The 14743-nt window shown below is 40.8% G+C and overlaps 1 protein-coding gene across 1 annotated transcript in view; it reads right to left on the minus strand.

The window, feature by feature from the left end:
* Positions 1-3689: 3689 nt before the first annotated feature.
* Positions 3690-14743, minus strand: part of lrp2b (low density lipoprotein receptor-related protein 2b) — a 41105-nt gene continuing 30051 nt past the window's right edge. Inside the window, 21 exon segments of the mRNA XM_008304189.1 lie at positions 3690-3761; positions 3896-4024; positions 4198-4287; positions 4616-4747; positions 4918-4981; positions 5230-5407; positions 6111-6230; positions 6681-6863; positions 7052-7272; positions 8171-8299; positions 8573-8738; positions 8858-9001; positions 9539-9664; positions 9829-9960; positions 10239-10367; positions 11173-11295; positions 11728-11865; positions 12664-12780; positions 12874-12990; positions 13460-13579; positions 14277-14405. Of these exon segments, the coding sequence (XP_008302411.1) occupies positions 3690-3761; positions 3896-4024; positions 4198-4287; positions 4616-4747; positions 4918-4981; positions 5230-5407; positions 6111-6230; positions 6681-6863; positions 7052-7272; positions 8171-8299; positions 8573-8738; positions 8858-9001; positions 9539-9664; positions 9829-9960; positions 10239-10367; positions 11173-11295; positions 11728-11865; positions 12664-12780; positions 12874-12990; positions 13460-13579; positions 14277-14405 (2759 nt within the window).

Consider the following 14743-nt stretch of genomic DNA (forward strand, 5'->3'; position numbering starts at 1 on the left):
TTTCAGTGTGAGAGCTGAGGGAAGTGAGTGCACAGCAGAAAGCATCCCTACCTTGTTGAGGCTCCTCTCAGCCTCTCTGTGCAGGTTTCCCTTCTCTCCCTTTTCTCCCTTTTCCCTCTTTTGTCTCCTCTGTCTCTGGACTCGACACCGCTTCTGTGCTTAAACACCAGTTTTCTTCCTTCTCCGCCTCAGAGCGCCTCACGTTGGGTTTTATTCCTCAGCTCCATGCAGTCTGTCGCTCACTGAGCCTCCCCTTCCCCCCTCTGTCAGTCAGCTCTCCTCCCTCACCCTCTCTCTCTTCTCTCTATCTCTCTCTCTCCTCTCTGGCTCTCCCCGTGCTGCCTTCAGGAACACCTCGGAAACTCCAAACTCCACATGAGCTATTGTGTTTGAAATATGAGTTGACAGGAAATGTTTGATGAGAGTTTGAACCACAATAATGCAACATATGTCATCTCCATTCAGACCTAATGTTGTGTCACTGTTTTGTTAACAATCTAGTTTTGATAGTATTTTAAATCATACAGCATACTACAGGTAAATGTTAAAAGCATGTTTTTCTTTTCTTCTGATATAATGATTTGATCTGTTAGTGTTGTGTGAGTATTAGATGGAAGTTATGCAGTAAATAGTTGAACAAAAAGGGAAAATAGTTCAATTTTAAAATGCCAAACACACATTTCTGCTTGAGGGGAAAATAAATGCAGTCGTGACTCGATAATCCGACACTAAATGTAAAACCTTCTTTTATGCCAGATAGCAAGGGGTTGTCAAGGAGGCCGAGATACAAGGAGAGTTTGATGCTTGAAGGGTAATTTTTTGCTAATTGTTGTTCATAGTTGTTATAATAACTAGTAGGGCTGGTCCGAATAACATTTTCTGGTCTCTGGATATTCAGGCTCAATTAATGATGAATATCTGAATATTCGGGGCAATGGCGGGGGCCACTTCTACCCTGGGGGAGCGTTCTGACGGGGTGGAAGTGGCTGGAACACACAAGCAGTACTTGGCTGCTGATGCTCGTTTAGTTAGAGGTCACACTTCTGTTTCCACCACAGGTGGCGGTGGCAGCGCCACTCCCCCTCTGCCGCCACCATCCATGTTTACTTCTGTTAAGACTGAGCATGTGTCCTCTTCTGCACATGCATATGAAGTTCACACAGCAGATCACATACAAGTCGCATTTAATTGGACGTGTGAATGAACTCACAAAAAAATTGGATTTCACAAAAAAATTTGAATTGAGCATTAAGTCCTGCAGTCTGAACGTAGCCAATCTGTCGGATTGTTCAGTCAGATAATACGCCGTTGTCCTTATTTGTGACATAAAATGTCATGTCATCGTCAGAATCCAAGGCTGTTGGCATGTTAAGGCTGTTTTTTATGGCTTCTGTTTGTTTTTCCTAAAAACCTGTCGGATAGCAAGGTTTTCAAAGTTTTGTTAAGGGTCAGATTATCGACTCACGACTGTATAAGATACTAGGAATGAAAGATGTACAGCTGATAAGTCAAAACTGTGATGCAGTAACACTTTTTGACGGAAAAAGTCAACGTGTTTACATATCTCACAACAATTTTATCATGTTATAGGATTTTACGGAACGTTCAAGTTTCGACTCATAATTTTGACTTATTTGATATATCGTGAATTTCTTCAACTTTTTTTTTTTTGCCTTTACAGAAATTCATTTTCCAGCAAATTATAACAAGAGCTGTAATGATTAATCAGTTGGTTGTCAACTGTTAAATTAATTGCCAACTGCTTTGGTAATCAATTAATCAGTCTGAGTTCGTTTTTTCTATTCTTATTATTTTTTAATTCATTTATAAAAGTCTACGCTCTCACTTTAGGACACAGTTATCAAGACACAATTATTAAACTAGAAAAACTGTATGCTCTTTTTTAGATATTTTTCAACCAACCAATCAATCAATCCAAAAAATATTCAACCTGATATATAATCTAATATAAAATGAATTATTTAATCATCCGTTTCCTACTGAAACAGCTAATACCACATAAGTATGTCACATGTAAGTACAGAAAGCATTAATCTCCTTGATGTGTCTCTGTACAACACATGCACACTTGCTGTAAAAAATATAAATGTAATTACCTTGACTTTAACTACCCACGTGCAAGTTATTAAAATGGGTGAAATTGCACAAGACAAATATTTAAATAAGAGCAATTCATTCTCTCATGAGTGCAGACATTCACAAGATGTTCTCATGTGGTACTACTTAATGTTTAAAATTTTTCACCACAACCAATTTCTGGCCATTAAGGAGTCACTGAGAATTGACGGTTAGATAACTGAAGACTGGGTGTATAATTTCCAACAGCCCCTGAACACAGCACTGTGTGCACACATGCTGTAAGCTGCATGCCTCTTTGGTTCGCCCCTCTCAAATCCATCCATTCCTATTCATCCCCTCCCTCCGTCTCTCAGCAGTGCAGCGCACACTTTGGCTGACGCTCACAGAGGCCTTGTGGGGAACCAACAGTTTGAAAACAAGGACTGTGAATCATCAAGAAGCACAACACAGAAACAGACACACACAGCTCCCTATCCATCCCTCCCTCCCTTTTGCGTTTCCCTTTTCTTTCCTCACTCTCTCCATCCATTTGTTCCTCTCTCTTATCGGTCTTTTCCACTTTTTTTCTTTTGTGCCTTTGCTCATGCGGTTGGCCTAGTTGTTGTTGTGAGCTCAGAGACCTTGATGCGTTCAGACACTTATGACGATGGGAGAGAAGAGGAGCAGAACCATCGCTGTTGCTCTGTGATCACTCTCAAATTGTCGGTGTGATTAAATGGATGATGACAAAGCATTTCGTCTTAGTTCAGTGGGTCAGACGCAGTAGCTGGGGATCAGAGTCCTATCTGCGATCAGTGAGTGGATAAGAGTTGGAGCCTCCGTCTTGTAATTACAGATCTTCCTGTGATATGAGTCGCGTCACACAAAAAGAATGCTTTAAGCAACACTGTGTGTCAAGAATAAGGGAGGGATGGAACTGTGATGGAAAAACACAGGCTGATGATAACAGTAGTTTTACTATATAATGTCACAATCAAAACTTACAAAAACATACAAACTATTAATCAAAAACACTTCTTTTTCATTGATTCAAAAAAACCTCATATTAGTTATATTAAATCACATTTATAAGATTGATTTTTTTTTTTTTACACAAATAGTTACACTGAAATTAAAGTTACACCTGCAAATGACATGAAACATATTTGTTTACAGGCTGTCTTGGTTGATTTGTTCAGTCTGTCAGTGTTGCAATGTTCAGATTGTTGAATAATTTTTTCAGCCATGTTACGTCCTCCAATGAGAAATAATGACGTTTCATTCCTGAAACGTGGTCCAGTCTAATTCCTGATGCAGCAGTCATGTCAAATGTTGGAATCTGGAGGTGCATGTTGGGGTTCCTAGTGTAAAATCACAGTGATTCATAAAAAATGCAGCTGGTTTATCAAAACGTCATACACAACGTTAAATGAAATAATAATAAATTAAAAAAACATAGCCTGCCACTCAGGTTTTTAAAATCAAAGTAAAAATATACACAAATTTCAAGACTTCGTGGACATCATGTGCAGAACTTTCACAGCTCTGCATGTCAAAATGAGATCTGCACAGCAGTCAGTTCATCTGGTTTCATCTCTCTCTTTGCTTTGTCATTCTGGACTCACCGTGTACGTGGAGTTTTCTACCGACATAAAATCATCCTCTCCAGTGGGCTCAAACAGCTGGGAAAAAAAGGAAGAAATCAAACGCTTAAAAAATCTGCAAACATTTGACTGCCCTCAAAACAATCCACTTTAACATCTTGTTTTTGTTACTTGCAAAAGATTTTCTACACTCAGAGCATGTATGTATGTACGTTTTCAGCTTCTGAGCAGTAACCCTTGTGTAACACTTTGACATGTGTCGCCATGGCTACCTGTGTGCTCGAAGCAGCTGGTGGTGCAGGAGTGACGTCTTCTGAGCCGTACGATGGGTTCTCAAAAGTCTGTGAGCAGGCATAAAGCAGGGACATTCACAGCAGTGTAAATTTAACTAGTTGAGGATCATCACATAATAAGACAAATGAGGGCCTGGTCAATAAAGTTGCATTTGACATCTGTTGTTTTTTTTTTTTAGAAAACTTCCTTCAGTGTGCTATGACTTGAGTCACAAACCAACCTTGTCGGAGATGTCAGGCTTGGGTGCTCTTCTTGCTGGCTTTTCTGGAGCTCCACCCTCCTCCACGTACAGAGGATTATTAATGTTCTCCTGAGGAAGCAAAAATACGGTCATAAAACAGAGCCGATGAGAATATGTTAACGTCATGATTTGCACGTTTTTACACTTTCTGCACAGAAAATATCTGAATGTAGTGATGAGCAAAGGTGTTTCTTGTGTAGGGATGAGTTATGTAAAAAAAAGCATGTACACAAATTACACTAATTTTATATCAGAAATATCAGAATTAACTTGTACATTGCAGCAGGAAAAAATCAGTAAAGGAAATGTAGCATGTCACATGCAGCCACCAAGGAAAAGGAGGTGTAAAGCAGAATCAATGCAGTCTGCAGGCGAGCAGCGATTTTTGTTTATTGACCTTGTTTGTTCCAGCAGGAGCAGAGGTGGCTGTCGGCAAGCTGTTGGATTCAAGCTGTTCTTCAGCTTCATACGCTGGGTTCTCAAAATTCTTCCCCGCTGTGTCCACCATGGATACAGACGTACAGGGAACCTGACAAGAGGCAGCGTGTTAGACAAAAGACAGTAAATTATTCACTGTTTATCTAATCAGGACGAGAAAAACAGACATATAATATGTGTAAATGCCATTTTTTTTAGGCAGTTGATGATGTTGCTTTTTTTTTTTTTTTCCATGAATGGTTGTTTTGCTTCGCTACTGACCGGTTCTGCGTCCGGCCTTGTTTCATTGCCTTCTGTTTTCAGTCCATTTTGGGTCACGCCATTCCTGAAAACAGGCAACACAATAAGAGAATGTCATTCTGCTGTAAGTCATCTGCTGACATATAATACTCATATGTAAATTGAAAGCATACAATTAATCTCAGTGTCAGCATCCATCCGTCAAGGTGCAATAAATCTGCTTTTAACCTTGATTTATTTATTTTGTTTAAAACAGAAGCTGTGGACAGAGATATTGGATATGTTACAACAATAATCATGTATTGAGTCTTTTCTCTTCTGGCTCAATCTCACCTGAAGCTTGGAATATTGGGCATAGATGGCATAGATGGCATAGATGGCATAGATGGCATACTGGGCATTTTGGGCAAGTTCCGCAGCCTTCCCACCACGTTAGGTTTCTTCTTGGCAATGTAGACCACAACAAGCAGCAGAGACACGATCAATATCGTCACCCCGATGGCTATTCCAACTGCCGTGGAGGGAAGGACGAAAGCAGGAGAGAGCAGATGCACAAGGAGACCCATTAATAATAAGAAACACAACGTTTAATTTTGTAACTGTGCTGTTTTTCTAAAAATTAAATCAAATATACTTGAAGATGCGACCACGTTGTATGAGTTAGTCTGGCAGAATTCTCCCTCCCAGTTTGGAGGACATCTGTGGAGCAAAAAGCAAACGTTGCAGTTCAAGATCCCTCTTGTAAGACACAGCGTTAATACCACAGTTTATTTACAGAACCACATATGTGCTGTTTCAGTCTGACAGCCGGGTAAAAAAGACTGAAACAAATGTCTTACTTGCAGAGAGCCTTGTTGTCATCAAAATAGCAGGTGCCTCCATGTTGGCACTGGCATGGCGGCGGCATGGTGGGTGGTGGATCAAAACCTGAACATTCATATCAATGAGAGCAGTAAGTTTTACTGCACTGTGGCAGAAACCTGATCTTTATTTGGGCATCAATACTGTTGATTCTATTAAATCCCTCAACAGCATTTCTAACGTTTGTGTGAATTTATTATTATACTGCAGACAAAGACAAGGCAAGGAGAAAATGATGTCAAGTTGTGTCACTGTTGCTGCAGTAAAGCTCACAGATTAATTAATGAGACTTTGATACGTGACACCCTCTGTTTCTATGATACTCAGGAAAACTGAATAACTAATTTTCTTACCTGCATCACATTCCGTGTTACTGTTGGAGACGAAGCTGGTGCCTTCGGGGCAGGCGCAGCTGTATCCTCCCGGTCGGAGCAAACACAGGTGGCTGCAGGTTCCCTTGCATGGATTCTTCACTGCACGATCAAAGGAAAGTGTTTCGATTTCTTTGATTTCAGCAAGTTGAAGTCTGTGACTTAGTTTTTTGAGTTTGGCATCATTGCTGTGAACAAAACTTTCAGGTAATTTCCTTTCTTGTTCACTCTTTCTTTATCTGCTGACTTCCTGCACTTACATGTTGTTGTTTTTTTCTGCACAAGAAATGCCAGAAACATAAAAAGCATATACTTTTTGTGCACTGGATATTTATAATGTTGAATTGAATGCTGGTATAATGTCACACAATTATAAAACATACACTTATTTATTCACAAACAAAAAACAGACAAACATGCTATTAGGGTGATGTAATCTGCAAACAACAAACCCTCCCCCACATACACATACTATGCTATGTGCTAAAACCCAACAAAACTGAAACCCAGGACAGCATGTGGTAATGTATTTGATTATGTGGGTGAGCTTACTAGCTATGGAGTTGTATCTCTGCTGCTGGTACACAGAGACCTGGGTCAGCCAGGGGCCAGCAGTCAGCAGCTTGACCTTGTCTCCGCGGCCAAACTTGTCCTGTCGAAACACTTCGCCTTTCTCCTGAGTGCTCCAGTAAACATGGTCCTCGAATACGCTCACGCCGAAGGGGTTTCTCACATCTAGACAGGGTATAACAATATGTGAGCAATTCAACTCAGCCCCAGTAATGGAATTAGGTGTTGAATGTATGACATATGAGGGATCACTGAATAATCTGAAAGTATGATCACATTTGGACATACTTTCCTTTAGATAAAATTAGTCTCACATTTATCGTCTCATCTTGGGTCTCCTTTCTAAACCTCACCTATGTAGACGGCAGTTTTCCGTTGCTCCCCAGATGGCAGAACAGACTCGATGCGGCTTTCCTTAGAGTCCGACCAGTAGATTCTGTCATCGTTGGTGAAGTCGATGGACAGTCCAGTGGGCCAACCCAGGCCATCTGCCACTAGAACTTTTCTATTCTGACCATCCAGCCAAGAACATTCGATCTTAGCTGTGTCCCCACGGTCTGCCCAGTACAGCATCCTACAAAAAAACAGCACATATTAAAGCACTGGTCGCTGAAACGGTGAGTTAAAATGCCTTCCGCTGTGTTCCATGGCAGATAAATACAACCACACAGCAGGCAGATGCAATAGTTTTGACTGTGCTTCTCTCCAACAGACATTTTACTTGAGAGGATAAAACAAAGAGTTTAAGAGTTAGACAGACATCCACAAATGTTTCAATGGAAACACAATCTTACAATCAGATGCTTTCCAAAAAATCTAAATGCAAAAACTGAGCTAAACAAAGACACAAAAAAAAATGATTGAAGGCAAATAAAATCTCTAGATCACTGCAATAGATAGATAGATAGATAGATAGATAGATAGATAGATAGATAGATAGATAGATAGATAGATAGATAGATAGATAGATAGATAGATAGATAGATAGANATAGATAGATAGATAGATAGATAGATAGATAGATAGATAGATAGATAGATAGATAGATAGATAGATAGATAGATAGATAGATAGATAGATTATTCATCCTCTTGAGGAAATTCACACAGCTCTGTCCCTGTATTATCTATCGTCTCACATAGTCAGAAATATCTGCAGTTAGTGCATGGGAAAACGCTAAGCCCAGGATGTAGTGTTGGTGCCCCTTCAATAAAGTGTTGAAGGGACTTTGTCTGGGTGGAACATTTGCATGTGGGAATATGAGAACTGTCACTAAAATGATCAACAGTTAAAGACGTATGTTGACTATGTGAGTGCTTTTAATGATCAAAATAGCCAACAGGCTGCTGCTTTTTGTTGTTATTTCCCAGAGTAAAGGGGATTTTTTACAGTAGGAGAATGCTGCATGAAATATGTGGCCAACAACAGGCTTATACCCATAGTCTATGTCCAGTGGGTCAGACTAATCTTACCCCAGTCGTGGGTTGACGGCTACAGCAGATGGGTAACCCAGCTCTGTCTTGACTAGATGCTTCCTGTAGCGTCCATCCAACATGGCCACCTCCAACCTCTTCAGTCTGGAGTCTGCCCAGTACAGGTTTCTAAAACAAGGTAAAATACACAACTATTGACAAAATATGCTTTGACACACGGAGACTCTCTCTAAAGAAGCGATGTATCTAAAAGAGTTGAGTGATTTAAGGTCGACCCCTTTACTGACAAAGAAGCTCATTTATGAACTAATTTCAAGGCTTTAATCACATTCATGTAAGTGACTAAAATACTTTAAAATGATAAACTATGATTAAGCTCGAGGTATGAGACTACTGAGGGAATGCAATTGGATGAGTTGAGAAATGTGAGTGCGAACTGACCTGCCAACCCAGTCCACAGCGATGCCATCTGGTGTGGTGATGTATTTGATGCCGAGGTCAACAGCAGCACCAATGTTATTGCTGCCATCATCCACTGAAGGTATGTACGCTCTCTTAATGGCACCGGCTGTCGAGTCTTTACCAGCAACAGTGAAGTACACCATGCCTGACAATGCACAAGGATGTGGTCAAACCAGATTTAAGGTTTGTTATTACTGTATCTTGTGTGGACCCAGTTGTCTTTCATCTTTTTTGTACTGTCTGTTGCTAACGTGAGTGTCTTACTGTATCCGGTGTTGTTGTGGTCCCAGTCGTAGTCCAGAGCCATGATGTGCTCCTCTTCTTGGATGAAGTCATGGTAGCCCTCTGTCTGCAGGTTGAACCTCCGGATACGAATGTTCTCTGGTAGAAGTAGGAGTGGAGTCGCTCCTGTGGGAGAAGCAGGCATTTACATCTTACTTGTTTCTGTAATTTAACAGGGCAAATATGAAGACTCAGACATAACAATGATGGACTCAGGCTCTTCTGTGAGATCTCATAAGGAGGAATTGTACTTTCTCTACCAATAAGATCACCATAGTGACCTGCATCTTGTTACCTGTCTTTTAATTAAAGACACAGCTATATATTTGATATTATAGCTGTATATTGGAAAGTTAATGAACAGTTAACATAAGACCTGCAATATAGTGATGACTTTAAGTATTTTTAACATCAGTAGAAACAAGAATTATTCGTCATTAAAAGGCATTCATACTTGTTCGAATCTGCATGAGGAGACCAAAAGGCACTACTATTATTAACAAGGTTTACCATCAGATCATTAATGAGGTGGCATTTGCTTCATCTTGTTTCTCTTTATTGCATCTAATCCAAAATCTACTTCAATAAGCCATTAATTCAATGTAAGCTGCAATTTCAGTCACACTGTTTGCATGTTGCTACTTATAAAAAGGCTATTCTTACCCTCAGCCTCACACATGTTGCCGTCGCCCACTTTCCTGTATCCAGGGGCGCACTCACAGTCGTAGCCTCCTTTTGTGTTCTTACAGAACTGTGGACAGGTACCGTACACCTCACACTCGTTGATGTCTGAAAGAGTCAGGAGAGACAAGAAATAATATTCAAATCAGTGCAGCAGTACATTTCTGGTCATGTTTGTGCTTCTCCGTAGATCTGATGGGTGATGTGGTTTGTCCCACTAAAGATTTAACCAGACGTTTAATTAACGTGTTCTTCTATGAGTGTGTGAGTACCCAGGCAGGTGTAGGTGCTGTCTGGGTCCACTGTGTATCCAGGCCTGCAGGAACAGATGAAGCCGGTGCCGTTCAGGTTGGTGCACTCATGCTGGCACAGCTTCTCCTCACAGTTGCGATCAAGGCCGAAATCTAAATGCAGGAGACAACACAGAGGATGTTCACTGACACATTTAAACCATTTCTGCCAAAATAAGTGTTTTTTTGTTCGCGGGCAGATTGAGTTAGATGTTGATCATAATCCAGTTATCTGGTCACAATGATTCACTGCGTTGAACTTTGTGTGACCATAAATACATCAGCCAACAGGACATTTCTGCTTTCCAGGTAGATTTAATAACAGGCATTACATTCAGATTAAAAGAGGATGCTGCCAGTTAGCTGATTGAGTGTTTTGCTTTGGTACTCACTGCAGCCCATTTCATCAGTGCGGTCCCCACAGTTGTCATTGTGGTCGCACACATACGGCAGGGCCACACAGTGCCCGTTAGTGCATTTAAACTCGTCCAGCGTGCAGGGGGCCAGGGTGGGCTCGCGGCCTGTGAAGGACACAGAGTGAATCATCAGCATGAGTATGCAGAGAAGGTTGAGTGGGTATGTGGCAGAAACACCACTCTCACTAGTCTGGGAGTGAATTCAGAGCTTTCTCTACTGTGTCGCTCTTCAACAAGAAAAAAAAGACAGCGAGTGAACCATCCACCCACAAGCATGAACAGAGAAGCACGTATATTTAGATTGGCAAAGTTCTCTTACAATCATCATAAATTGACATTATTGTTTCTGTCTTTACCGTCCACTGCCTGAAAACCAATGGATTTTCATGAGCTAGCCAATGTCCGCCTCCACTGCGGGCCTAACTGTTTAATCCCCTCTCAAAATAATTTGCTCTGATTGACGTTTAAGCCGATTGTGTAACATTTCCATAAAACAGACTATTTTCTTATCTCTTGTATGTTTCAGGCTTTGTCCTGAGCAGACACTGATGTCATTACGGGATTTCCCATTTCACTGGCCTCAGAGAAGAGGGGTTCAGGAGCATTAGCGTTGTTTGGACTAATGCTCAACGATCCCAGAAACTGAAGATAAACGGTGCATTTGTCGAACCTTACTACAAATCTGGCCATAGATAAAAAGAAAAAAAAAGGCAGCATCTTTATCTAAATAAACAGCATTGGACAGTTGAAGCTCAGTGCATTTACAGGACATACATGATCTATGTTCATATCTACATGTTTTTATTTCTGCTTGTGTTTGTAGATCTATGCCTCGCTCTAACTTCTCTCTCCTTGACTGTTTAGACTTTTTGTTTGATCAGATTGGTGCATTAGTATGTGTGAGCCATACAGAGGTCCTCCTTCTCATCGGTGCCATCTCCACAGTCATCATTCTCGTTGCACAGCAGGCCGGCGTAGATACAGTAGCCGTTGGCACAGCGGAACTTGGACGGCATCTCACAGGTGATGTTCCCTATACAAACACACACACAAATGTGAGCTGAGGCCAACCTGTGTACAGTATTGTTAAAACACACTGCTACTGTTTATTCCCTCCTACTAGCTGTCTTAGTTTATCAAGTCTTCAACCATCTTTTCTTCTACATCTTGGATTACTTTACTATTGAGGGGATTAATGAGGAAAGCAGTTGCAGAACTTCATTTCATCAGTGTTCTTCGTCACTTTACGGCATTTAATGAGGATAAAAGTCAGTACTTACCAATCTAAGTATGACACAAATTACCAACATGAAAATCCTCTAAATATTATCTCAATCTTTAGCCAGATGAAGGCTGGGGACAGTGATTATAATGCAGTTCAAGATGTTAATGACTATTCTAATCTCACAGTGAGGAACGCAGACAGTACACAAACTTTTAAGATATGATAAACATGTTTTCTCACAGCACAAGTTGAGCTGTTCGTCAGAGTTGTCCCCGCAGTCGTTGATGCCGTCACACACCCAGCTCTGCATCACGCACAGATGGTTCGTACACTGGAACTGACTGTCAGGACACCAGCGGCCTCCTGGGAAACGAGTGGCTGGAAAGGTTGGGAGAATTACGTTATGACTTTCAGTAGATCTCCTGATTATTTCTCATACCTCTCTTTGATTTGTCCACTGTTTTGCTTCAAAACAATCACACATAGAAGAAGCCCATTAACTGTTTACTCAGCCACATTCCTAAGCTCCAATGAGGTTCTTATAAGACTGTTTTTGTCTTATTTGGGCAGTTTTGGTGACCATTCCTCTTAAAAGAGGAAATATTTTATTCTCAAGATTCAGATAAAACTACACATTCCTTGGTGTGACATTTCATGCTTTGGTAAGATGATGCTCAGTAAAAAAATGACAGAATAATCTGCGACAAAGTCCTTTGAACCAAGAAGCTGCAGTTTATGGTCACAGCCTCTTAACGTCGAACCCAACAAGGCCTCCAAAGTTTTGCAATACCTCAACATGTTTGGATGTAAAAGAAACGGCTATGATAAAGATTTTCCTCTAAACTGCCTATTTCAAATGTCCACACAGTCAACTGATCCTGTGTAGCTACTCTGTCATTTAATCACTGCAGTAAACTGCTGGTGTGTATGTTTGACAGACATTTTCATGAACATTTTCACCTTTAATTTAATCTCTAAATAAGTGGTTTCAGCTAAAACTTTTTAAATCCCATCTGTGTTTCTAACTGCTCTGCTGTTTGCACAACTAGAGCACATTTACATCCTTTTGAAGGCTTTAAATCTGAATAATCACCTTGTGCACACACAAAATACAAGTGCACTAACAGACTGCAGGAGCCAGGCAGTTTGCCATTAGTTTTAGTGTTGTTTACTTACGACAGCTGGTCTCATCTGACACGTCCTGACAATCAGGCTGGCCGTCACACTGCAGAGCAGCGGGGATACAGTGACCCGAGTCGCACTGGAAAAAACCTGGACGACATGTCTGCAACTCTGGAGGAGAGCCAAGATGTTAACATGGTTGTGTGTGTGTGTTGTTTACGACTGAGGGTGTTTTCTGAGGAGGTGAGTTTGTGTGCAGCTCACCACAGTCTCGCTCATCTGAGTTGTCCCCGCAGTCGTTTTCATGGTCACACACCCAGTTTCCAGGGATGCACTGCGCGTTGTCACATCGGAATTCACTTTCAGAACAAGGCCTTGGCTCTAGAGAGTGGGATACACATATCTTCAGCATTAGAGCCAAATGATGTGACTGTTTATGCAAACTACACAGCATCAATTTATACAAATCAGCAGTGATTTAAGATCACTTACACCTGTAGTATGAGACTAGAAGTGCACAAAGATTTAGGCTAGGTTGGCATGAAGAAACAAGATGTACATTTTTGCACTCCCACGATTCTTAATCCAAATGAAAAGACAAACTTGAACACGCATTATGTAACTTTGGTGGACATGCAAGACTCAATTTAATGTGTAGTGGTTTCAAATAATGACCAACGTCAGCTGAGTGGTTTCAAATAATGACCAACGTCAGCTGAGTGGTTTCAAATAATGACCAACGTCAGCTGAAATAGGCTCCAGCCCTCCGCGGCCCTCTACAGTATCACGTATAATGGTTTCTAATAGCTTTTTAAATGAATAAAGTTAAGCTACAGAGTGCGACACTTACGGCAGTTCCTCTCATCTGAGCCGTCGCCACAGTCGTCGGCGCCATCGCACTGCCAGCGGATCGGGACGCAGCGGTGGTTGTCACAGCGGAAATCTCCCAGAGGATCACATGTCAGCTCCTCTGTTGGAAAGATAAAGTCAAAAAAAGCAGCAGGGAGAGGGTGAAAAACCAATGTAGGGTGACTATATTTTGCTATTTAAGTTGTAAAACACACTGAAACCGAACAGTCTCCTGAATTATAGATTTACTTCATCAGCTTTTTAAAGTCTCAAACTCTTATCAAAGACATCCAGTCTCATTTATTCTTATGAATAAAATCTGAAGTGAAAGTGAAAAGGCTGTGGTTGCTCTTATTTTCTTCACGATGCAATACATTTGTGTCTCCTGTGTGATGCTAGGACAGTATAACTTTATTCTTGAGATAGGCATTTTGACATGGCAGTTTAGGGAAAAGCTGAAAACAAATTGTTAAAACTCAGCTGTTGACCAAAACAAATCAATAATCCATGTGATTACTAGGCTGTGTAAGTAGTGTATAACTCACTACAGTTAAAGAAGATTTCCAGATTATAGTTTAATCTTTTTAACTGTTCAGTACCGTATAGAGTTGTAGTTAGGATATCACAGAAAATGTGACTTTCATTGAGAAACTAAGGATCTTTAAAGACATTTTATTTTTCCATAATATTGTATTTTACGGATTTTTCTTGAACTTTACACAACCTGGACTAAATTTGACATGGACTCGACTAGTGCAGGTTTTTATCACAGCCCTGCCTTTACAGAACAGCACATCTGCTGACACATAAGCACTGACCACAGCCTTGCTCGTCGCTGTTGTCGATGCAGTCATTAGTGCCGTCACAGCGGGCCCACTGAGGAATACAGCGGTAGTTTGTCTTGCAGGAGAACTCGGTGTCCTCATCACACCTGTACTCTGGACCCACTGGAGAGAGAAACAGAGAGAGAGAGAGAAAGAGAGACTTTACACATGAAATGCGAGGAAGGAAGTGAGAATGACGGTTGGACAGAAACACAAAATTTTGCATAATAGATGACAAATGAGACGCACAATGATTAGAAGCAGACGAAGGAGGATGAGAGAAAAAAAGGACAAACGATCTGTGTCACTTAAATTTTTAAAAAATCCACAAAACAGGCAATATAACATCATCGATTTACTCAGATTACCCCTGGGATGTGGCTGAGTCTATATTGATTGAACATCACTGAAAAACAGATAAATCTATGCTTGATTAAACTGTCAGGTTGTTCTGCCACAGT

This window comes from Stegastes partitus, unplaced genomic scaffold (genome assembly GCF_000690725.1).
Source record: "Stegastes partitus isolate 25-593 unplaced genomic scaffold, Stegastes_partitus-1.0.2 Scaffold2157, whole genome shotgun sequence".
Lineage (NCBI taxonomy): Eukaryota > Metazoa > Chordata > Actinopteri > Pomacentridae > Stegastes > Stegastes partitus.